Raw genomic sequence first — 25,733 nt, forward strand, 5'->3', positions numbered from 1 at the left:
AAAAATGTATCAATGGTGCAGATTTTATTTTGTATTATATTCGGGGACTTTTATTGTGGAATGAACTGGTGACGATAACAACTTCCTAGTGTTTCCTCAAGGGCTGAAGTCCGCGTCTCAAACTCAAACTTTCACGAAGCTATGAGACTAAAAACTCCGTCTGTGACAAGTCATTGAATAATCTTACGGGCACATTTGTGATTACCTCAAGTTGTGTGAAATTTCTTTGCCGTTAGTTAACCTGCCATAAGTTGTTGTGCAGGTCTTTCTGGTTCCTACCTACCGAGGACAGACAGGTCCAGTGCTACAATACATAGTCTACTGTCCAGGGTGTCTCCCAATGAAAGCCGTGATCCTTGCAGCTGGTTACGGGACAAGGCTCCAGAGGGATGTGGACAGCGACGGTACCGGTCGGTTCCAGCATCTGTCGGGGGTCGCCAAGCCCCTGCTCCCCGTGGGGCGGCGGGCTCTCATCTCCCACTGGGTCTCTGCCTTGACTCTCTCTGGATGTGTCGAGGGCATTTATGTAGTCGTAAGTTGTTATTCACATTTTGACTTGTAACGCTGGAATCTCCTAACTTAAGATATGGAAAGTCATGTAAATCATTCTCTGTGTCAGACTTGATGCTCCCCACTAAACATTTATACCACCATGGCTCATGCGTCCTGTCTAGAAAGATGGCCATGGCATTATGGCTTTTCGACCAACTCCAATTTGGCCGTATGTCTGTACCACAATGTAATTTTAAAATGTTCATCATTGGGGATAATGAATTACTTTTCCCCGCAGACCAATGCTGTTTACCACAAGGCATTTGAGGAGTGGGCATCCCAGTTCTCACTGGTGAAGGTGCTCAGCGATCACACACGAAGCAATGAGGTAAACCATCAAGGTGTTTTCTAACCCATTTAAACGGCCCTGAACGGTGGCCTGCACATGCCCCTTTATATAGCCTACATCATTATCATTCATAGATGCATTTTACAGAGAACATGTGACATTGTTTTCTCTATCCCAGAGAAAACTATGATCCCTTAAAGTGTTGTCAGATATAGGCCTGAATTTTCCAAACTGTTCAGGATGATAAGTAACTTAATTATCAGGATCGTCTTGGTGCCGTGGCCTGTCTGCAGCTTACTATAAAGCACTTCAAGATTGAAGACCACGTCATAGTCATTGGAGGGTACGTTTTTGGTTGACGGTTGACAACAGCAAATGATATTGTAACAAAAACACATTCTTTACTTTCTCTCCAAATCTGTCTTAAACACCCTCATATTCTCCTATCCAATAGCGACACTCTTTTCCTTGAAGATTTCAGCCTGAAAACAGTAGAAGGAAAATTTTCTGAACTTCTGGTGCAGTGTGCGGACAACAGTCTGGTTCTTTCTTACCAGTGTAAAGAGGAAGGTGAGCTGTCCTTTCATACCACACGGATAACACTAAAAGCTTTGAGACATCGTCTTCACATTTGGGAACTATTGATTACTTACAATGGACGACAGCAAAATGAACAGTGCCTGATCAGCATATGTATCCACAATCTTCTCCTGTATTGGTCGCTAATGCAGTGGTATTCCTTAATTTACGATTAGATTTGTTTTTCCCAGACACCCACAAGTACGGTATTCTAGAAGTAGACGAGGACCTCCGAGTGTTGTGTATGAAGGAGAAACCCACTGCTGCTGAAACAGAGTCCAGGAGAGCAGTAAGTTCAGGGGTTTACATGAAGTATGTATCTACAGGCTAGCTTTGATTAGATAGCTAGATGTTTTTACCACATTTTCATGCCTAAAAAGTTGTCTTGATTAGTTTTTTGATAGTATGATGATTAGGATTGATGGTTTAGCAACCACATATTTACATGCATACTATAATGTCAAGGGATAAATAAAACAATTCAATTAGTTTTTTTAGTATGGTAGTTAAGTGTTATCCCAGTAAAATCATGAACATGTGCACACATTCCTCCTCTTTAGCGTTCTGATACTTATATTGAAGCCTTTTAAACAATCAGATTTTCATTTCCAACACATTGCAGTGTCCGTGTTTCTACATGCTCTCTAAGAAATGTCTCCCCCTCCTGGACAACTTTCTGGAGTCTAAGAAGGCAAGTCACATCATCATCAATCCCTTATTCCTTAAATAAACTAGAATGTTCTTTTAAGACCTACATTTCTGAACTCCTCTGTAGGATTTACCTATTCAAGACAGAGATGCCCCGGGAAACTTTGTGTCTTGGCTCATTCAAAGGTAGTTTCAACACTTCTTCCCCCCCTTGTATTTGAACCAGCAGTAGGTTATATTTCCTAAAAATGATCGTCCCATTTTGGATAAACCAAGTATGTTATATTAACGAATATCACAAAGAAAGTTCAATTTTTTTCAACTGCAAATATGACTTAAGCAGGTGTTTGCATAATCCATGGTGTTTTAAGATTTCACCAGGTGTGAAGGTGCCCCTAGTCTAACAAAAGTTGTGAACATAGATTTAAATATGTTCATGATAACTCAATAAGCTATCCTTTCAGGAGCCCGGTCTACACCCACGAAATATCTGGACGTTTTGACGTTGGAAACCTGCCCTCCTACATCGAATGCGATCTATATTTCAAAGAAAAGCTGAAGAATGTCGAGTCCTACATGTTTTAAAGAAAAAAAAACTTTATTCTGCCGTGTGTCGGAACAATCACACGACACGCATACCTCATTTGGACCTGAAATTTCATATCTGAGCATAGTGAAGATTGCTTCAATAATAATCAATTTTGGGGTTATTTGTAAATATGTTTTATTTATATATATATTCCATACAATGGCAGGTTACTACAACAGATTCTAATGCATGTGATTTTATAATGACAGAATTTCATCAGAATAAAAATAGAATCCCATGTATTAAAGAACAAAGGCTGAGATTGTCTTCTAAGCGCTGAGCAGTCGGTTGCAGCGGTCGGAAGCCCTCTCGTGGCTGTTCTCCATCTTGGCGATGCGGGAGCCGAACTGCATTGCTCTCTTGGGGAGGAGGGCGGAGGGTCCCAGGCCTAGGGCCCTGGCCCCCTGCCTCAGGAGCAGCTTCTCCCCCACACCGCGGGGCAGAGACAGGTCCGCCTTCCTCCACACGGGCAGGGAGTTCAAGTAGTCCACCACGTCCTCGTCCAAGTACGGGAATCTGCAGGTCGAAAATAGTGGATACAGACTAGTCAATACTAGAATAATAGGGAGCTTACTTCAGAATGCATCATGGGATCATGATTAACCTTGGAGGAGTTGATTTTTTTTATGAAGGTGAATCCTGTTCTCATCCTTCTCCCTGCCAGACGTCCATCTCAAACCCCAAATGGCCCTTCCCTTGTCTCACAGCCCAACAACTGTATTGACTGCAGTCTTTTGGAGTATCTAGACCAGGGGTCACCAACACAGTGCCTTGCGGGCACCATGGCGCCTGCAAGGACCACATGAGGCGCCCGCAGGCCTGTTCTAAAAATAGCACTACTCATTCTTGAACAACTCTCTCCCACCTTTTTTAAGTCATTGTTGATAATTATTGTGAGAAATTATGAACATGATTTAATTAATTAACATGTCTTCACATAGATGAGTATCATTAATCATTAATAGTAATATATAACTAAAGGCAAACTGAGCAAATTTGTTATTTCAGAAGAGTGTATAGAACTGGGTGCCCTTTGTATGACTCGGTGCCCATGAAGAAGCTCTCGGGTTCAAAAAGGTTGGTGACCCCTGATCTAGACTAATTAGAACTTATAGAATAGAGCAAGACCTTAAAAATGGCCACCATTTGGCAAGCTCCTCCATTCCCCAACTTATGGGAAGATTCTCCACCCCCACCCATCCTCAACACACCACTGTCAAGAAATGGATGTAATGGACCAAGAAATCCTGTACACCATGGCTACAGGACGGTTCATGGGATGAAAAACACCAACGCTGCATCAACATGTTCTTGACATTTTGTGAGATATATATATATATATATATATAAAATCGTGCAAATATTCAGTTTGGACAAGCTACACATCACCGATGCTTGTCACAATGGGAAGCACAAGCCAAAAACAGACGGATACAAAGTACGGCAAAACAGTTGATGGCAAAGCAGATCCAGAGACGACCACCACCCGTCTACTAAAACCCATCCCGCATTTGTACTCGTCGAAAAGCCTCTGCAATGTACCCAAGCCTGGATTCTATGAAGAACCACACACACACACCAAATGTTGGTAGTAGAGGAACATCCAGGACTACACCAAGAACAGCTAACCAAACAACCGCACCACCCACCCTTCAACATAACAGACAGACCTGAGCCATTCCAGACAGGATGTACAGGCATGGAAAAATTACTTTCCTTTCCCTCAGTGCAGAGTCAGACCAACCCAATTTTACCCCCCCGACCTCATGGAAAGTACAAGCAGTCGTACACAGAAAGCGAGAACTGTTTACTTTTACTAATTTAAGATTATGACAGCCATAAAGAAGACATGTTACACAACACTGAAAGACACAGCTGCATAAAAAGCGATGATACAGATTAATCTGATTAAGAAACAACCGTCTGTCCTGGGAGGAAAAGGAACTATAGCAAGTTGCTCAACCAATGATGCAAGCAGTGGTAGTTCATCAACAACAACCACACATGTCGGCTCAACAAAGGTCAACCACAATATCTCCTTCAACAACCGTACCCGGCTCAACAGGATCACATGCAAAATTGGAACCAACATCCTGGACAGAGGCCCAGATAAAAGGAGTGAACATTGCATCTTGGCTCAATGGTCTATTTCGGAACATGAACCTTGATTTGAATCACTTTCTACAGTTACTTATAACAATCACTTGATTCCTGCCCGTTGTGTCAAGTGAGCATAAGAGAGACCTAACCATAGAAATACCATATATAACTAACCAAAGACAACCCACCTGGCCTCCTTCCCGTGGTCCGCTATGATGCGGTCGTCCCGGCCCAGGTTCCTGGAGGAGATGCGGCCCAGCTCCATGCCCAGCTCCTGGACCAGCCCCTGGTGGCCGGAGGTCTGGAAGCGGACCCTGTGCCTGGAGTAGCCCGCCAGCTGCTCGTCTGCCCCGATGCCCGTCAGAAGGACCTGGAGGAGATGGGGAAGCAACCAGAGATGAACAACAAGCTTGTGATCCCGATCGGGTTCACTCCTGCAGGGTTTTCACTTCATTAGGGTAGAAAAAGACACAGCAAGTCAGTAAGGGAATTTAACCTATGAACCTTGAACCTTATGTCTCATATAAAAATACTGGAAACTGTATTGAACCTTTGCCGGCGAAGAGAACGGCGTCCGGTCGCCGTCCTGCGTGACGAAGCCCTCCCCCCGCGCCGCGAACCACATGGCGCAGCCGATGCTGTCGTCCAGCACCGTGTCCAGCGGCTGCACCAGGTGACGCACGCGCTCCCGCCGCGTCCTCTGCAGCTCCTCCTGCGTCACGTTTACCTCCACAAAGTTCCACCTCCTCTCCGGGTTCAGAGCCTGCAGCTCCAGCAGCCCCGCCCGCCCCGTCAGTCTGTCCGGGACGTCGAACGGCGAGGAAATCTCGGAGACCTTGGGGACATTCGCCGAGTCCGTCGTCGGTTTGTTTTGGTCTGTTTCGGGTTTCTTCTTCTTCTTCTTTGTGGATTGTTGTTTCTGAGTCTTGGGCTCCTGCAGCTTGAAGGCCACGTTGAGGAGGTCGATGGGTTGTCCCGCGGGTACGTGCCGGTCCGCCAACGCCGCCAGGATCATGGAGTCGATCCCCCCGGAGAAGAGGACCGCCACGGAGGCGTGGTCGGTCAATGACTCGTCTCTGATGTCGCCGGGCAAGGCCTGAACGCGCCGCCGCACCGCCTCGCTGAGCACGGCGTTGAGGTGGTCCACCTCGCCGGTCCTTTCCCTGGACGCCAGCACCTCCTCCAGATCCGTCGCCACAACACTGGAAGCCGGAGACGACGGAAGTACTCCCACCTCGACCTCGGGAAGCAGCATGTTGAGTGGGGACACGGGCGATGGTAGGACCAGGCCCCACTGGTTCATCGTTGCCACGCAGTTGCTAGGGACGCTTTCAGGGGACGGGAGCCCGCACCCTCCCGTAGCCCAGGGATAAACCTCCAGCGTCACACCGCCCGTCCCGGCAACACGTCCCGCCTTCAGGTCGATCCGGTACACCCCCGCTGCGGGAACCTCTAGCCAGGGGTCCGCACCGGTCGGAGGGCAGTCGCCCCCCACCGACGTCAGGGTCAAGGCCTCGGCCTCCTCGTCAAACTGCCACAACAAGCTCCGCCTCCCGAAGAAGTCCCTGCCGAACCAAAGGCAGTGTTGGGCCTGCTGGTAGTAGGCAAATGCCCAGGGCCCCCGCACGCGTGAGACCACTGAGAGAAGCTCGGCAGGGGTATCGCACGAGGAGAGCTGACGCGCCATTACGCGAGTGTCGTTCTCCTCCGGCGCCACTGCGATACCGCTGAAGATCTCCCCGTTCCACAGAAGTACGTTGCCAGCGGCGTCTCGCTCCGGCTGAGGGGTAAGGGCGCCCCGCATGTGGAGCACATGTGCGGAGAATAGACATCGATAGAAGGGGTGTGCGTGGGTCACGGTCAGGTCCTGGGTTGAGTCGGGCCCTCGCCTGCTCAGGTTTTGGTGAAGTCGTTGGTCGGTGGAAGACTCAACGGGGGAGAAGCTCAGCAGACAGAAGATGCCACACATGGTGCAGGCGAAGGTTTGATAGGGCTTACATATCTTGCAGCTCCTTTTTCAAGATGTCCAATTCCTCTGTAAGGGCAGAGAGATTAATATATGGTTTAACGACTTAGAAATACCTACGTTTAAAAAAACATGGCTACTTGGACACACATACATTTTATATAAATAATTGTCACTAGTGTCCTTATGGATTTAGATTATTCATGCAGTTTGTTATAAATTAGCAACCCCACACAGTCATTTCAACCAACATTTGAAAACTTAAATTTTACAAACTTTTATTTGTTCCAAGCATCTGTCCTTTGTCAGCCAGGAAGAAAATGTTGCTGTTGCGTTGTTGCACGTAGACTTTCTGGAAAGATTGCAGATGGCAGTTTTTAAAACATGAATCTAGATATACAATTCATCAATTTCAAGTGTAGTACACTGACAGTTATAACCTCAGTAAGAGGTCATTTTGTGATGACCACTTGCTCTACCAAAAACAATGAATTATAAAATATACACTTACCCTATTTTTCTTAAGATTTGAGAGCTCATCTACGACAATCTTCTGCTCCTTTATCTGCAGATTAAGTTCAATAGTAAAGACTTTAAACTATACTGGCTTAATAATAATATAATTGAGTAGTATGTTCACATTCAGCATTCGATTGACAAGATATGGGTTATTAGGGTACAGTTAGGATGTTTTACCTTCTTGTTGAGTTCCTCTTTGATCGCAGAATGTGCTTCGGAAATCTCGTCCTCTCGACTGTTTGAAGTCATTTTTTGGCTTACGTAATCCAACCCTTTGGCAGAATTGTATGATTATGAAGTTAGACAGCCATTGCTGTGTAAGCAAGTAAACACATGTTAGACAACGAGTTTATTTCCGGAAGGCTGTAGGGCCGAGGACGTCGGGTGGACTCTGTTTGCTGCCCTCTTCTGGTCAAGTTAAATATCAAATTGGATCTTGAGATTGTATACAAAAATGTAACGAAATAGTAATGAATAATAATTATAATAATAATAATGATAATAATATTAATAATAATAATAGTGGCATTTATTTATAGAGCATATTTCTTAGTACATTTTAAACAAATTGCTTGATAATCATTTAGAACCCAATGTCTGACAATCTCTGTGCTAAGGGACTCGCTATGATCTAAATAAATATTTTAATCAAAATGCTTTACTCTGGTTTATTCACAACCAAATCATTGCCTGGTCCAGTGCTACGTGACATCCTATACGCATTAGACCAAACGAAGATTTCACTGACTTTGGACCACTCCTGTATTGTCTATTGTGAGATGAACAAACACACCTGGTCAACAGTGGTACTTTATTATTGATTTGAAACAGCTGTTTACACTTATCTCCAGGAAATGAGGACTGTCTTTTCGGGCAAGGCCTTACCATGTTGTCAATGCCAGATGATGACCGTTTGTGTTTATCATTTCTTTGTCTGGCAGAGAAAAGCTCTCTCAGCCACACATCAAAGTCTTCCAACCACACGAACAATATGGCCGCACTCGCTGTTACGTTCAGATAACCACCAAGGTGGTTATTATTATCAGTGTTTCCTTCTCTCTGTGGCTGCGGAGGTTACAACCGGTTGTCACTAACCGATATTGTCTGTTTTTGGCATGACATGTCAATTTACCATTTAAAGCCTTCAGAATATTCAGCTTGTGCTCATTCGGACTCCATGACACCATTAAATACCAGACAGTATTCAGCCTCCAATAACTAACCTGAATCAAGACATGATCATATTGACCCAGCTGCACTATCGGGGTCATTGGCACTGTTGAGCACACTGAAAACATCCCTGCGTAACCTTTAACTCTATCGCAACAGTAAGTAAACCCTCAGCACACACACACACACACACACACACACACACACACACACACACACACACACACACACACACACACACACACACACACACACACACACACACACTGCAGAGACAAAAAACATGACCAGTATGTCTTTTCCATCAAAGACCCACAGTAAGGAACCAGAATCAGGTCCAGTCTTGTGTATACCACGGCTTACATCCAGACCTCCACCTTACCCATCCCTTCACCGATGTGCAGTTGGGTTATTCATGACCACTCACACACACACACACACACACACACACACACACACACACACACACACACACACACACACACACACACACACACACACACACACACATGTCATCGTGGTATTTCGGTTCCGAGGAGTGTAAATTTAGCCTGCCGTAAGCAGCCCTTGTTGTTATCCTGTCGTCGGGACCTGAATGGGAAGCTATGTGCAGCAAAGATATACCCGAGCCGGGTCACATGACTGCTAAGGATGACACAGCAGTTGATCGGAGGGAACCGCCGATGACACACTTACCCACTAATAGGGTGGCAGGTAATCTGTTTTTACCTGCTCAATGGACCCAAGGGGCCTTAATAGGAACCCAGCAGGCTGACCAAATCCTCCAATAGAGCTCAATGTGTGACAAGATAAGGCTATTGTTATCTGGCTGAAATATTCCACAAACCATCTCTGTTTTAGGTTGGGATCCATATACCCTCTTCATGGTTTTTAACAACGTGGATTATTTTCTTACTATGGTATTTTTACGTTATTTGTTGGTCAGCAACTGTTGTGGCTTCTCACCACATAGAGATCTGTGAGTTGGAAACAGAACAAACAATAAAAAGAATACTCAATCAATGTGACCGCATACATACTAACACGTTTAGACCGTTTAGGATACGTACATAAAAATTAAGCAATTTGTGAAAATAATAGATGACACTGACGGTTAATGATTTTGAATGAAGGAATGTTAAACTGTATGTTCAAAGACCTTTTTGATGTTATTCTTTTTCATTTTTTCTTGATCAAATTCATCAACATGTGTTCCCAGGCATTGTAAATATTTGGATTCCGCTGGTTTAGGTTCAAGTGAGTAAAGCAAATATTTGTCTGTTTGTTTTGAATCTCGTAAGATCTGAGCCAACCACACCTAAGCCTTTAAAAGTGGCCAGCCTATAGATGAAACAGGTCACACATTTTCATCGAACATGGATAATGTGATGTAGCCTTTATTATGATTCTGGTCCTGGCATGTCCACAATCTCAACAGATTCTGAATGTTTAAACACTGTTTATGTGGTTTCAGATTTCCCTAGCAAATGCAAAGGGTTATTGTTAATGAATGGCTTCTTCAGGATTCAAACCAAATGAAGCCGAATGAGGTAATGGTAGCCTCAATTCCAACACACAGTGGTTGTGGGTCTGTATCTCTGTGTTAAGGAGGAGGATCGGGTTTAACTGGCGCCACTTGGTTTGGCTTCTTCAAAGAATCAAATGAAATACCTATAAATGTATTGCTTTAGTTCCTGCCACTGCTTAGTTAAACCCCATGAGAACAGCAACAACTATAATAACTAATAAATGAAAGCATCACCACTTGCTAAATTATGGACGACGTGATATCAAAACAATATTCATGTTTATCATGGTCATCACGTTTCATTTTATACCTCTAGTTAGGTGGGTTAGGTTGAGTGGTCTATGAGAAGCTCTTTCTCATGAAACCGGATTCGGATTCCACCCAGTCCCGCTGTGCTCTCCTCCCTCCAACCAAACCAAACACATCATCCACAGATGCATGAACCGATGCTTTTCTTATTATCTTTCATCGATGCGGCCCCCAAAGAGGGTGAAGAAACCTACCATGTCAACAGCTAGGATTCACCGAAAACGTACCAAAAAGTGTGATTTGTAGTAGGCTGCATGGCTTCCAACTGAGGTTGAACGCAGAGCCAAAACCAGGGCAGAGGTGGTTGCTGTATTCTGGTGGTCACGTTGAGATAAAGAAACGGTCAAGTTGGGAGTACAAAACAATGCATGTGTAACCACAATAAATATATCATCTTAGACACAGACATTAAAACATTCATGTTGAGCACCACAGCCAACTTGTGTGTGTGTGTGTGTGTGTGTGTGTGTGTGTGTGTGTGTGTGTGTGTGTGTGTGTGTGTGTGTGTGTGTGTGTGTGTGTGTGTGTGTGTGTGTGTGTGCGTGTGTGTGTGTGTGTGTGTGTGTGTGTGTGTGTGTGTGTGTGTGTGTGTTATAGCTTGCGCGCGCTTTTTGGTTTAGACCTACTGCTGGTTCAAGTTCGGGTTCTAGTCTTTTTTATTCATATGCATTCATATGCAGATAATTCGAACCTGTTAGGGCATTAGCCTACGACATAATTGAGTTTCAAAACAAAAGAATAGTGTATAACACTGTAATACCGGAACCCACTCTCTATTCTGCAACAATGGGCGCTTTACATGGTACTTCTTATTCGGCATTCTTTGATCCAAGGGTCCAACAGTGGGAGGGCCCACTCTGTGTTGCGGCTCAGTGACGCATCACGTGACTTTGACGCCCCTCCCTGCACCGTATAACCGGGGAGGAGGTAAACAGTGGCTGTAGTGGCAGCGAGAGCTTCAACTGAAGAGCTTCAATCGCCTTTGTATTTCATTTTTAGCAAGCCTCCACGGCTGAAATATTTCTTTCCAACTTCAGCTACAGTGTTGGCTAAGTTTGGAGAGGCGAAAAGATAGGATAGGATCTGTGGATTTGTTTCTCTTGACATCTCTTTGCAGGGAGAACCCCCATCGCGTCGAAATCACCAGCCGCATTGACAAAAGGGAAGAAATAATAATAACATCGTATTGACCTAAATATCAGTGGACGATATAACAATGGATAACGCTGCTCCAAAGAAAACATGCTGTGGTAGGTGTTATTGCTTTCTCCAGTTGCATGCAATTTCTTTCTCTGTTGCTGCTTTGCATCCTGCACAAACCTGGACGGCCAGCAGTCTGCTGTAATGAACATACATCTATATATTTTTAACTGAATTTTGTATTTTTTTTTGTATATTTCAGAATCTGTTCGAGACTTTTTTACATCTGCAAAGTTCCTAATTTACATGGGACATGCACTGTCAACATGGGTAAGATATTTATTATTTGTATTATTTGTCATTTGAAGGATTCCTTATGAATATCGGTCATTGTCATTTGAAAATGACCTATGTCTCATTAATGTCAACCTAGGACAGAGTGACATGACAATTGTTTTTCTCGTGATTTCACTCTGATAATACATGGCTGCACTTATGGTCACTATCACCCAGAAATAGCAACTGGTGTCAAGTTTAAAACATTATGCAATAACAATGCTTAACAAATTTCTATGGTCCATCTTCCACAACCACAAAAGCAACCCCACACACAATAAACTGGAAATTCAAAGAAAATGCTAATTTTATAATTATTACAAATAAATATATGCCTTATTCATAAAGATAGATCTAGCCTGTATTTCACTATCCTGTTTAATCTCAGACAGGACACTCATGTTCATGGATTCGTTTTTTTTTTTTATATCTTTTTTAATAATATTTATTGTCTATATCCATTATGAATACAAGTCAATTTTAATTTATTCTCCAGGGTGACAGAATGTGGAACTTCGCCGTTGCGGTGTTCCTGGTGGAGCTGTACGGCAACAGCCTGCTGCTGACAGCCGTGTACGGGCTGGTGGTGGCCGGCTCAGTGCTGCTCCTGGGGGCCCTCATAGGGGACTGGGTGGACCGGAACCCCAGACTCAAAGGTAGGATCGTTTACAGGCTAGGTGTCTGTCAGGATCAAGAGTGGAAAATATTGAATAGATGGAATTAATGGTTATGTAGAAAAATAATTAGTTACCATTACTCTGCTTAATTCTGTCATTCCTATTATTAAAAAAATGAAGTTGCATTTTAATGAATGTTATTATCATATATATATATATATATATATATTATTGAATGATAGTGCATGATACTAAATCTTCAAACAGCTTGGCTATTAGGCCTACTTGGCTTACTGTTCTGGCCCTTATGGTACATTTCCCTGCATTTTTAACCCCATAGTGGCACAGACTTCACTGCTGGTCCAGAACTCCTGTGTTATCTTATGTGGCATCGTCCTAATGGTCATTTTCCAGTATAAAGACCAACTTGCCAGTATGTACAACGGTTGGCTTCTGGTAAGACATTATCCTTCTCCCCCTCAATCGATATATTGGCTAATCTAGGAGTGAATGTGCAGCGGAGGCATTTACGTTCTGCTATACCTTTATGATACTCTGACCCTCAGGTTGAAGCTTGGTATGATGACTCGCTGATAGGAACGTGGTCATGTGAATGGGCCTTTATAGCTCTGATTTGGCGTTCAGTGAAATGTTCAGCTGTCTGTCAGGAGGAGAAAATCTCTCTCTGTCTGTCAGTCTGTCAGTCTGTCAGTCTGTCTGTCTGTCTGTCTGTCTGTCTGTCTGTCTGTCTGTCTGTCTGTCTGTCTGTCTGTCTGTCTGTCTGTCTGTCTGTCTCTCTCTGTCTGTCTGTCTGTCTGTCTGTCTGTCTGTCTGTCTGTCTGTCTGTCTGTCTGTCTGTCTGTCTGTCTGTCTGTCTGTCTGTCTGTCTGTCTGTCTGTCTGTCTGTCTGTCTGTCTGTCTCTCTTCTCTCTTCTGTCAATCTCTGTCTCTGTCTCTGACTCTGCCTCTCTCTGTCACTCTCTTCTGTGTGCAGCAGTAGGGGACAAAGTCGATGGTGACGTTAACTAACTAAACTAAATTAACTTAACTGACATGTGGTGTTATAATAATGGTGTTGTCAGACTTGTTTCTCATTAGACAGGGGGGATCTTATCCAAGAGCAGGGGCCGAGGGAGAGAGAGTGTGAAAGAGAGAGAGAAGAGAGAGAGACAGAAGGGAGAGAGAGACATGATCAAGATGCAGCTTTATTTGATAGGATTCAGTGTTTAAATGGCAGGGGAAATAAAGTATTTAATCAGAAATCACAATGACACGGCTTTGTGTTGTAATAGCCCCCCTGGGTGTGCTGTTTGATGGACTGGGCCATGCTCACCATGATGACCATGATGACCTGGTGACCTGGACCGAGGGAGGGAGAGAGGCAGTGGAGGGAGCAAAGCCTGCCATTTTGAATATTTGTTGAGGTGGAGGGAGAGAGGGAGGGAGAGGAAAGGAGGGAGGAGTGGAATAGGAGACAGAGTGAACAAGTGTCTTGTTCACGGCTGTGTAGTCAGCACGTTTTTGTAGGAACGGTCACATGAGCAAGGGAGACAGAGAAAGAGAGTTTTTCTTTTGTATTTTAAAGTTCATCTTTCCTACACTTAATTGTATATTTGATTGCAATTCCTTTAAATATATATGTCAATTTTTAGTTTATATTTCACACTTAAGTTGACAATGTAAACTTATGTTTCCCATGTGAATGAAGCTCCTTTGGAGAGAGAGAGAGAGAGAGAGAGAGAGAGAGAGAGAGAGAGAGAGAGAGAGAGAGAGAGAGAGAGAGAGAGAGAGAGAGAGAGAGAGAGAGAGAGAGAGAGAGAGAGAGAGAGAGAGAGAGAGAGAGAGAGAGAGAGAGACACACACACACACACAAAGGGGGAGAGAGAGAGAGAGCGGAGGGTGACGCACACACTCATACACACAGAAGACACGAGAGAGAGAGAGAGAGAGAGAGAGAGAGAGAGAGAGAGAGAGAGAGGGACACATGTACACCATGTTGGGGCCCGTTTGGTCGAAATTGTTCCCATGCCGACCACCAACAGAGCCCCTCTTCTCTTTACAGTAGAGAACAACGGGAGGGACGAGGTAGTGGGACCATGCTGTCCTGTGCTTGTTGGCCATTCTAGAGGCAGCCGTTTCCAGACAAATATGCTAAGAGATTAGGCCATCCAGTTATTCGCCCTACCGGGTTGATAGTCACATGCTTGGTATTAGACCAGAATTCTGCCAGTTCCATAATGTGTTCTCTATTTGAAGAGATTTTCTTTATCCCACCAAGGAAAATTTTCTCTCCATCTCATATTAGCATTACTTTATTACTTTATTCTACATTTTTGTTTTGAAAAACATACTAAAGCATAGTTTGATGAGTTGAAAATTACAGCAACAATGGACCATCGGCTTTGTATCCGTAAATGTAATTTTAATCTGAATTAAATATTTATATATTGAACAAATATATGATATATGATTTTTGTATGAACAAAAATAATAAATGAAGAAAAAATAAAAATTATGTTCTAATTCCTCCTTCTCAGACTGCCTGCTACATCATGGTGATCTCCATCGCTAACATCGCTAACCTTGCTAGCACAGCTACAGCCATCACCATCCAGAGGGACTGGGTGGTAGTGGTGGCTGGGCAGGACAGTAGCACGCTAGCCGGTGAGTAGCACATACAACCACACACACACAAAACATGATCCACGATCTGCACGACTGATATATGCCCCTCCCCATGACCATCCTTAATGAGAGCACATGTGTGAGGGAAATTTGAACTTTGAACCCTTGCTGAGTCACTGTCGATTTTGCCCATATGTTTCCGACCTTTGCCGTCACGTTGGTCAACGACAATGTGTTCCAGGCATTATGGAATGTTGATGAGTTTGATACTTCTGTGGCTGTAATTCTGTAATTCACAGGTTGTTGAGGTCAGCCACACAGTTTACATTTTCTTATCTGCTCCACTGAACTCGATCAACTTGCTTTGTGTTTTACAACCTGCTGTGATAGGTTCATAATCAAATGTACCAATGCAGAAAACCTTTGTAACCAGTTGAATGGGTCGCAGTAACGTATTTAAAAATTGACGTCATTAGTCCGGAACCAAGGTTTTCCGGGATTTCTTTTTGACAGACTGTCTATTTGAGAGTCTCCATTGATATCATTCCCTAAATCCACATTGAACCCTTCCCCTAACTCCAACATTCACTTATGTACATTTGGCAGATGCTTTAATCCAAAGCAATCAAAGCATGCACCCAAAAAACTGAGTTAACTTCGAACCAAGCCCTAAAATCTATTTTCTCCTACGGTCTGAAAAGACATGAACGCCACGGTGCGGATCATCGATCAGCTCACCAACATCCTGGCCCCCATGCTGGTGGGCCAGATCATGGCGTTTGGCTCTCACTTCATCGGCTGCGGGTTCATCTCCGGCTGGAACCTGTGCTCCATGTGTCTGGAGTACGCTCTGCTCTGGAAGGTCTACCAGAAGACCCCGGCGCTGGCAGTGAAGGGAGGACAGAAGGAGCAAGAACAGGAGCTCAAGCAGCTCAACTCACCCAGAGGTAACCAGGATGCCTTGATTTACTTATGCTCACCACAAAGCTCCTTGCTTCGATTCATCTCAATGTTTTTAATAAAATAATATAAAAATACTTAGGAAAGTGTTAAGGTTACAGGGACAAACATAGCCTAAAAAGGCTGATAGTTACGCAGGATTACCTTCATATTCAATTCATGGGCTTCTCGTGAAGTTAATCATTGTTGGAGGTTGTTCCGGTTACGTGCCTGACGAAACCTAATCTATTCGTTAACTTGCCACCTACTACTATACCCTTTTTACCCAAAACGGCTTGCAGTGAATGTTGACATTGGTGGTAAAAATCAGCGACTTTTGGGCGGGGAGACAAACCCCTTAACAAACAACACACTGTCCCTGCTAACCCCCCCCACCTTCGTCTCCCCACGGTTAGAAATGGAGAACGGCCTGACTCCCGAAGAGTCCTCCCAGCCCCTGATGACGGACGGGGGGGTGGTGGTGGCCAGACCCTCCCCCTCCACCAAGGACACCAGCTGCTGCTACCAGGTGACGGAGCCCCTGCGCACGCTGAAGGCCGGCTGGGTGTCCTACTACAACCAGAACATCTTCTTCGCCGGCATGTCCCTGTCCTTCCTGTACATGACGGTGCTCGGCTTCGACTGCATCACCACGGGCTACGCCTACACGCAGGGCCTCAACGGCTCGGTGCTCAGCCTGCTCATGGGCGCCTCGGCCATCGCGGGCATCTGCGGCACCGTGGCCTTCACCTGGGTGCGCAAGAAGTGCGGCCTGATCCGCACAGGCTTCATCTCGGGCGTGGCCCAGCTGTCCTGCCTCATGCTGTGCGTGGCGTCTGTCTTCGCGCCCGGCAGCCCCCTGGACCTGACCGTCTCGCCCTTCCTGGACCTGTACAGCCACCTGGTGGGCGACCGGGGGACCCTGCCCGAGGCGGACCCCAGCCTCATGCAGGGTCTGACCGGGGACATCCTGTCCGGGAACGCCACCATGGTGCCGCCGATGGAGGAGCTGCCGCCGCTGCAGTCCTACATGTCTGTTTGCCTGTTGTTCGCCGGGGTCATCGCCGCGCGACTTGGTGAGTGACGTGGTGGATCGGGTTGAGTTGTTAGGGTTTAAGATTTTATTTTTGCGCTTGAGATAACTGACTGGTTTATGGTTTCAGTGGTTGAGAAGACACCTTTAACCAAAAAGAGATTTGCAGTGAATTCAAAATGAATGTTGTTAATGAGAAGGTAGGGGTAAGGGCATTTTGCTCAAGAATTCCTGGAAAATGGGGATCAAATCCAGTAAATCCCTTGTGACTTGGCGATAATACCCTTGCAAATGCCCTATCTGCACCTTGCCCTTAATTGCATGCAAAAGTCTAAAGAATGACAACAACAATTATTGTCTCCTTCAACTGTTTGGTATTTATGACTTCCTAAAACTGGCTCAGCATTAAAAAACAGGATGTCCTCACACCTTTACACCCCTTACAACACTGGGTAGAAGGCCATCTCTGCTTGTCATTGCAATTTCTGCAATCTTTGACACCAATCATTAGTCATAATTACTACAGTAGCTGCAATTCATTGTTTATTCAGCTCTTAAAACTACCTGCACCAAAAAACGTGGTTGGTAATCTTGTCACTTTAACTGGGACAAGAAGACTAACCACTAGCCTCCACGCCATGCAATTTCCCCATCTCAATATTTCATGTTTCACTTTAACCTGCAATATCAGAGCATTTGAGCCTGGTAATAGTTACGTTACATATATTTGATATTTTATGTCTATTTTTGTGAAAAATATGCATATGAATCTAATATTTAACATTACAAACTCTAAAAAAATTAAGTTATTCTTCCTTTTTGGGGACATTTCCCTCAGGATGCATGAAGTAATCTCTCTCACTCTCTTCCCCTTCCAGGCCTTTGGTCGTTCGACCTTACCGTGACGCAGCTCATCCAAGAGAGCGTGGCGGAGTCGGAGCGCGGGGTGATTAACGGCGTTCAGAACTCCATGAACTACCTCCTGGACCTCCTGCACTTCATCATGGTGATCCTGGCACCCAACCCCGAAGCCTTTGGCGTGCTCGTCCTCATCTCTGTGTCCTTCGTGGCCATGGGCCACGCCATGTACTTCAGGTTTGCCTTCAAGAGCCTGGGCACTCGCATCTTCCTCTGCTGCTCGCCGGAGCAGAAAGCCATTGAGGCGATAGTAGAAAGCCCCTCACTTCCCACCACCGTTTAACGCCTATTGAAGGCCCTCGTCCCTGGGTACATAGCTCATAATAGCCTTATAGCTCAATCTGTCCTTTCTTTATATACACACCAGACTAACATCGGTTTGCTTGTATTGGGATGTTACTGCCAGCCCAGATTTAACATTAGCTGGGCAATTGATTTAGCATTAACTCTTAGAAGTACTTCCATAGAATCCCGTGCTTATAGAAACTAACCACAAAAGTGTGGATTAGTCAGGGTTGTAGTTTGGCTAGTTTGGCTTACGACTCTCGACTCTTCAAGCTAATGCTTCCAATGCAAGGACCTTTTAGCAACATGCGTGTGACCCTGATATGGGCTCCCACCCATAGTTAGAAAACAGATCTGGACCCAGACCTTTCTCCAAGGTGCTGAGAGAGACGCAGGATAAAGTAACCTTAGAGGCTAGGCCGGTCTGTCTTCCCAGGCTAGCTTTGTTGGTTGAATGTAGAGCGGTTTGGGATAACCACAGCCCAGCAATAGTTCACAAAAATGATAGAATAGTGATAGTGACTTCAACGGTGCTAAAGCTATTTATTTCTGTGAGCTTACTCTGGGATAGCACAGTCCCAGGTCTCCATAACCAATAACCGAGAGCAAAAAAAACAAGGGGTCTTATCTAGGGTGACGCTGCTAACTTAGCCACACAATAAACTGGGGGCTAGAGTCTTTATGAAGCATTTTATTGAGGGTTATGCAAAATATTTATTCTGTAAATGCAAACTGCAGGTTTTTGTTGATGTGTCGTCAGTATTGTACTCTTGCAGGTAGCGGTTGTGTCATGGAAAGCGTTCCCATGCATCCATTTCTAGCAGAGCTCTCAATAACCAAAGTGGAAGTCCTTATATGGCATATATGGAAGTGAGGGAAGTCCGTCAGTCCGTCTAAAGCATTCCAAATACGTGTATTTTCACTATGTCGTTTTTCGAATTCTCTGATAGGCTCATTCTGTCCCTTAGATATATTCCTTGACTTCTTATTGAGATTGTACTTAATTGTTCAATGTAGTTTACATAGTAATCGATTTTTTTTTTTAAAACCCCTTTGATTTATTTTTATTTTTTTGTTCGTTAAGACGATCATTAATCATGATGATTGTTGTTACACAGGCACTTTAAGCAATATACATCAATTGTTGAACCCCAATAAGACGATCAGGAATTTCATTGAACATATTTTTGCACAAGGCTGAAATCCTGATTGCCCCCCCCCCCGCCAATAAACCCTTCCTCCCCCCCTGTGGTGTGGAAAGAGAGAGAGAGGGAGAATATCAAGATTGTACCATACCATGTTAACCTTGCAGCCATCCCAAGTTTACCTCAGACGGCCCTGCTCACATGCTGGCAGAAGGCAGTCCTTCCAAGTTTGTCCAGTGGGACTACCACCTTCTGTGGACCTGTACTTTTGACTAAGAAGAGGCTTTTAATATCCTTGATACTGTAACTGTAACTCTTCATCCGAGGTGGAAAGCAATTTGTGTGCGATAGACATCGAAATCGAGTTAAAGTAAATGGATAACCAATCGAATGTTAAATCGTTAAACCTCAAAATGTTTGGGTTGGACTACAACAAAATCCAATAATATACAATACTTCTACAGCCATTGAGAAGCGTTTTAAATTAAACAAAAATTCAGACAAAAACAAAACAAAAAAAGACTTAAAATGTCATACAGGAACCCATTGGAGCGCAATAGCTGTTCAAGTAGCTAGTGCCAGCTTCCACCTCTGACTAACAAGCGATCACAGTCTGCCGTGGTTTATGAAGCCTTAATATTCTCAGCCTGCCTTAGTTCCACATACATGCACATGTGTGTGGGTGGTAGCTTTGGTTCGCCTCACCCCACCCCACAGAATAACCTGAGCTGGTCTAAAAGGGCAAGGTCTTTGGGCGACTCGGTGCACAAATATTCCTGTGGTAAAACGTAGCTTAGCCAAGCCAGCTGTGGACTCACAGTGGGCCTTTCTTCAGACTTTTGGAACCGCAGTCAGGACAGGTCCAGTCAGGTGTTTTTTCAAACGTGTATAAGAGTGTACATTTGCCAAGAAACAACCAGAGTTTGGGTTGTTAAGCAGTTTTTTAACATGCATTGGGACAAAGCCACATAGCATATTGTTAGGGGTCTTTTTCAGGAATTCACTTATAGCAAACATTAGTACAACTACTACATATCTATCAAACAAATTGCATCAGCCATCAATCCATTCTTAGCATTGAGTACACTTTTGGAAAAATGTACAAATATTTTTTGTGAATGCTGTATCATGTAATGCTGTTGAAACACGTTGAAATACGTTTTTGTATCTGTTTTTATAAACTTAGTGTTAACATTGTGTGTTTCTAATTAAGGTTTGCCAGAGGATATTGTTTTTGACTTTGCCCGCTGTGTACAAAGCAATGCTCTTTCAAAAGGCTTATCATTAAAGTAAGAAATCAAGTAATATCGAGTGTAACATAGTGCTTGAATATTGACAGCAAATATCTTCAGTGATATTTTTTTATTTAGATCTTTAAATCATTAGTAAACATGAGTAAAATAACTGCTGCATTGATTGAATAAAATGTATATGTAACGATTGCACTCCATTAAATGAGAGAACAGTAAATACAACATGTATTGCATGAGGTCTCATAAATAAAGAAAATCGTATTAAAGAACACGCAAGTCTCGCTTCTCAAGTTACAATTATTTTCCACGATGCAGTCGAACCCGATTCTCAAACCATTGATTCGGGGACTGGGCTGTGCAGCTATTTCATTTGATTGACTGGTTTAACCAGCGTTACACGCTTACATGTTCACCGAATGGCCTTTGACACTTTAGACCTAAGAATCTGCAGTCAATGCATCACATTGAACACAATCACTGACAGTGTCGGGGTAGTTACTCAAACATTTTTTTTATTACTAGTTACTTCTGTCAATTTTAATGAGATTACTTTACTAGTTACTGCATTTGAAAAGTAACGTCACTACTCATTACTTTACTTTCCCGTTTCTTAATTTACTGGAGACACATTGTCAAACATCGTAGCCCTATCATCACTAAGTGTTTATTGTATAAATCTATACAAAATAGCATATAAAACCATATGAAAGAACAATATCCCTGTCTGCACAAAGAAATGCCTAAAATTCACAAACAACAGGATAAAGTAGGCTACGGTGAGGTCAATCAGTAGCATTTGGGAAACATGAGAACAAGAATTAAGTGGTCAATGAAAAATATAAAAAGGTCACTTTATCCCATGCAATTAAAACAGAAATGCACTTAAGCGACGGTGACACATGCTATTACTTTATGTGGTCCAAAGGCTGAATGAACCTGATCTATTTCGCAAGCTATGACATCGTAAGTGTGTCTTCCTCTCACCCTCTTGCAGACAAGATCGAGCAGTCTTCTCTAGTTTTAAAGTAATGCTGTCTATCCAGTGCACATTCCTAAGTAACTTTTGTTGTTTTGTTGTAACAAATTTCCACGATCATGTGTCCTCCCTGGACACATGATCCAGGGAGGACTTGAAAAATATTTTGAGCTTCGATTCCATGTCGGTATAGGCCTAACACTTCAGGTAATGGGAAAATGTTTTCCTGTCGGATGTTGGCTTGCGAGTGGCGGGTATTTTATCTAGTATTTTTCTAAATCTGGTTCAATAGTCGACAGGGGAAGCATGTCTTCTACAATGAACCCTGCAAACAGCCGGTCTTTCTGTGTCACCTGCTTCTGCGCTCCAACACTTGAACACTCCTTCGCACAAGCAGACGTCAATCAAATCGATCGCTATGGCAGCGTGCCGAGGCAAGCAGGCGCTGCAGACACACAGGCAGAACGCATGCACGCACCACAACAGATCTGGGGTCTCATTGGCGCGCCCAAAAGCCAAGTTTTGCGTGCGCCAAAAAATATTCAGTCTTATAAAACCCTGCGTACGCAAACCCCTAAGCAATCTTTGCTTTATAAATCACAGAGTGCCTACAAGTGTGCGCAGCTGAATCAGCTTCACGTTCCGCCTTGTACACGCCCCTTTTTAACCATAAATGGTCAATGCAAACGACCTCATGAATGCGATCTGCATATAACACAGACTCAGATGCAAGTTGTATGTCTTGTCGGAAACAATGGCAGAAGGACTGAGAAAAGCCAAAAAGCGAAATTTCGCTGAGGTTGAAATGGAAACACGTGTGGGTGAGGTGGAGGCCCCAAAAGTAGTTTTGTTCGGCGGTCACGGGACTGGGATCACTAACAACAAAAAGCAGAGTGAGTCGCAACATGTTGCTGCAGCAGTGAACTCTGTCAGTGGCACGGAGCGCACAGTCCCAGGATTAAAAAAGAAGTGGTCTGACATAAAGGTACATATTTGTATGCACCAATAAATCGTTATGGTCCCTGAAGACCCTCTCTTCAGGGAATATTATGTTGTTAACACATGTTGGACAGATGCTTTATTCCATGTAATCGCGCCGTCAGTGGACAGGAGTGACGGGATTAAATATAGAGAATTTTTCTATTCTAAGGAGATGTTTCTGGAGTTATAATTGAGAAAGAACGCAGTTGACTTAAATTATTCTGATTACATAGATTTAAAGCATACGGGTTGAAATTAAATTTATGAAGGGCGATGATAAAACCTAATCGTTCTTCTCAATCTACAATTCTTCTGTCTGCCCCTTTTTAACCATAAATGGTCAATGCAAATGACCTCATGAATTCGATCTGCATATAAAACAGACTCAGATGCAAGTAGGCCTACGGGATTGGGATCGCCAACAACAAAAAACAGAGTGCGTGGCAACATGTTGCTGCAACAGTGAACTCTGTCAGTTGCACGGAGCGCACAGTCCCAGAATTAAAAAAGATGTGGTCTGACATAAAGTTACATATTTTTATGTAGCCTACCAATAAATCGTTATGGTCCCTAAAGACCCTCTCCCTCCGAAGTGCCATATGGTGCAGCATTACCACGGCGCTCACCTCTGTATTTATAGGGTTACGGTAATAAGACTGACCGAAAACACCTTGGATAATCAGTTTGTAATCACCCACGTAAAATGTTCTTGAACATAAACCCTTTTTAATGCCTGATTTGTCAAGAAAAGCATCAAGAGTAACGGACAACGATTCTGATGAGGAGTGTGGCTTGGTTTTCCACACTTGGGATTTAATTGACATTTGATTATGTGTTTACAGTGTCACATAAAAATATTATGTTATTGACACATGTTGGTGAGTGACGGGTATAGCGTTTTTTTTTTTTTTTCTATTCTAAGGAGATGTTTCTGGAGTTATAACTGAGAAATAACGCAGTTGACTTAAATTATTCTGATTACATAGATTTAACGCATGATACGGGTTGAAATTAAATTTATGAAGGGCGATGATAAAACATAATCGTTCTTCTCACTCTACAATTCTTCGGTCTGACTTCTTCTGTTCACCACCACACCATCTGTGTCGCCAATTCTCCTTTTCCTCTAAACTATGCGTACGCATGGGTCAGAGTTTGCTTAGGGCTGCGCACATTTTCCCGTCAAGTTGGTTTTTTATAGATCACAACCATGGCGTGGAAAGTCACGTACGCCAATTTCAGCCCCGTTTTGTGCATACGCAACGTTTATAAATGAGACCCCAGGGGCCTCATGTACTAAGACTTGCGTGGATTTCATACTGAAACTTGGCGTACGCCAAAACCCAGAAACTGTCTAACGCACAAATAAATTCAGATGTATCAAAGTGTGCGAACGCATGGATCCAAGCACGTTTCTTTTGTACATCTCAATCAACGTGGAATTGAGCGCAAATGCCGAGGTGCCAAACTCCTCCCTGTCCACGCCCTCATTTGAATATGCAATTTCATTTAAATAGGCCTCTGGACCTGAGATTCACCTCTTAATCCGATCACCTGGCACCATGAACAGAGGCAAAAAACGAAACTTCACGGAGTCCGAGCTCGAGATTTTGCTCCACGAGGTAGAAATGCGCAAGCATGTGCTATTTGGAACCCTGTCAACAGGGATAAATGCAAAACAAAAGAGAAGTGAGTGGGAGCGTGTTTGCGAGGCCGTCAATGCAGTGGGGTCTCAGCAGCGCACACTCTGAAATTAAAAAAAAGTGGTCAGACCTCAAGGTGGAGGTGAAGCGGAGGGTTTCTGCCCACCGCCGAAGCGTGGGGGGACGGGAGTGGGGGAACTCTCCCCCTTCGATTTGAGAGTGGCCGCTTTGATCGGTGACACGGCTCTCACCGGAGTGGTGGGAGCCCATGAAGGGGACACCGATCATCCCCAAGGTAAATATGCTGAAGTCATAAATGCTGTAATTATACTGGTCATACAATTGGCTGCTTGCAATACACATAAGTCGTGCGTAAAGATGCCAGGATATTAAAGACTTTGACTCGTGTTTATCAACTTAAATTTTTTATTTTTGAATAGACAAGCAAGGAGAGGGCACGGATTGCTCCGTCGGCCCCGGCGTCTCCAGCGCCCTTCGGATTTGACCATTTGCGATGTCCTCTAACAACGCTAACGCAGCCATTTTTAAAACAATTTTCTTCATCCATTGCGCATGCTTTTATAGCCACCCATATAATTGCAAGGTCTGTTAATTGTTCATTAGTGTGTCTCTGATGTGCAAATCACTCTGAGTCATTGTTTTCACCTTTTTTCCCAGTTTCCCAGCGTCACCTCTAAGTGTCGCCAAAGGAACAATAGCTGTAGAAACGTGCGTACGACAGCTCTGGAGCTGGCGTGGGGACCGCACATTTTTACGGTCATTTCACGTTTTGTACATCTGAACGTGAGCGTGGAAAAGGACGTGCGCCACGTTTTTGTGCGTACGCAACCTTAGTACATGAGGCCCCAGGACTTTACACGCAGGCAAACACGGCTTGGGTAACGCAAGAAAGCGCGTTACTATAGTCTAGTAAAGTAGTGCAGTTACCGATATTTTAAATGTAATGTGTTATTTACTACGTTACCCAAAAAAGTAATATTGTTACTTTAACGCGTTACTTTGTAACGCGGTACTGTAACCCCCATTGACCCACTTAAAGCTTGAGTAAGGAATTATTTTTGAAGATTTTTTGTCTTATTTGTTGCAATTCTCTTTAGAACCCACAATCCACAACATATCTAAAGCGATCTCAAGCCTGTATTAAACCACAATCATTTTCGGCCTACCTGTCCATCTACCCCTAGGGTACCTGTGTGCACATATTCTTTTTTGGAGTAAAGTTTATTATTCAGTCCGGGCCCCAAAGGATGAAGGGTCAAGCTCTCCATGGCTTATAAACATGGTTTATAAACAGTTTGAGAATGGCTGACCATAGAGAACAAACACGTTTCAGGGCTACCGCCAGCTCTGTGTGAGCCCACTTGAGCTGCTGCTTACACAGACATGGTCACATTCCAAATGAGGGATAAAAAAGAGAAAAAAGGTAAAGAAAGAAAAAACCTTGAGATTGAAGCGGGCCTGTGTTCAGTGGTCTGACTTTAAGCCCGGCTTCAATGATCCAGAGTTTCATGCACACTGAGAAGACTGGGAATTGAGAATTGCTTGGCTTATGGGAACGCGGGCCAGGCGCGG

General features: G+C 43.9%; 4 protein-coding genes and 1 long non-coding RNA gene across 5 annotated transcripts; 3 read left to right on the plus strand and 2 right to left on the minus strand.

Moving 5' to 3' along the window:
- Window positions 1-63: 63 nt before the first annotated feature.
- zgc:136439 (uncharacterized protein LOC678627 homolog) lies at window positions 64-2,911 on the plus strand. The gene is made up of 8 exons (XM_060040052.1): window positions 64-532; window positions 791-880; window positions 1,105-1,184; window positions 1,296-1,411; window positions 1,612-1,709; window positions 2,043-2,111; window positions 2,196-2,254; window positions 2,533-2,911. Exons 1-8 carry the CDS (start codon window positions 341-343, stop codon window positions 2,651-2,653), a joined length of 825 nt encoding a protein of 274 aa, XP_059896035.1. The 5' UTR covers window positions 64-340; the 3' UTR covers window positions 2,654-2,911.
- Window positions 2,646-6,726, minus strand: asnsd1 (asparagine synthetase domain containing 1). The gene is made up of 3 exons (XM_060040045.1): window positions 5,308-6,726; window positions 4,946-5,127; window positions 2,646-3,173 (listed from the first exon to the last, which is right to left on the minus strand). Exons 1-3 carry the CDS (start codon window positions 6,724-6,726, stop codon window positions 2,927-2,929), a joined length of 1,848 nt encoding a protein of 615 aa, XP_059896028.1. The 3' UTR covers window positions 2,646-2,926.
- On the minus strand, window positions 6,653-7,613 carry LOC132448612 (ASNSD1 upstream open reading frame protein-like). Its single transcript, XM_060040056.1, has 4 exons — window positions 7,420-7,613; window positions 7,235-7,288; window positions 7,000-7,075; window positions 6,653-6,792 (listed from the first exon to the last, which is right to left on the minus strand). Exons 1-4 carry the CDS (start codon window positions 7,489-7,491, stop codon window positions 6,752-6,754), a joined length of 243 nt encoding a protein of 80 aa, XP_059896039.1. The 5' UTR covers window positions 7,492-7,613; the 3' UTR covers window positions 6,653-6,751.
- Window positions 7,614-11,169: 3,556 nt separating this feature from the next.
- Window positions 11,170-20,811, plus strand: slc40a1 (solute carrier family 40 member 1). The gene is made up of 8 exons (XM_060040047.1): window positions 11,170-11,499; window positions 11,652-11,719; window positions 12,222-12,381; window positions 12,683-12,798; window positions 14,880-15,006; window positions 15,669-15,914; window positions 16,323-16,982; window positions 17,818-20,811. Exons 1-8 carry the CDS (start codon window positions 11,466-11,468, stop codon window positions 18,138-18,140), a joined length of 1,734 nt encoding a protein of 577 aa, XP_059896030.1. The 5' UTR covers window positions 11,170-11,465; the 3' UTR covers window positions 18,141-20,811.
- Window positions 20,812-23,863: 3,052 nt separating this feature from the next.
- On the plus strand, window positions 23,864-24,856 carry LOC132449021 (uncharacterized). Its single transcript, XR_009523484.1, has 2 exons — window positions 23,864-24,435; window positions 24,581-24,856. It is a non-coding gene; the product is annotated as an uncharacterized LOC132449021 (long non-coding RNA).
- Window positions 24,857-25,733: the final 877 nt, after the last annotated feature.

Source organism: Gadus macrocephalus, chromosome 20 (assembly GCF_031168955.1).
Source record: "Gadus macrocephalus chromosome 20, ASM3116895v1".
Classification (NCBI taxonomy): domain Eukaryota; kingdom Metazoa; phylum Chordata; class Actinopteri; order Gadiformes; family Gadidae; genus Gadus; species Gadus macrocephalus.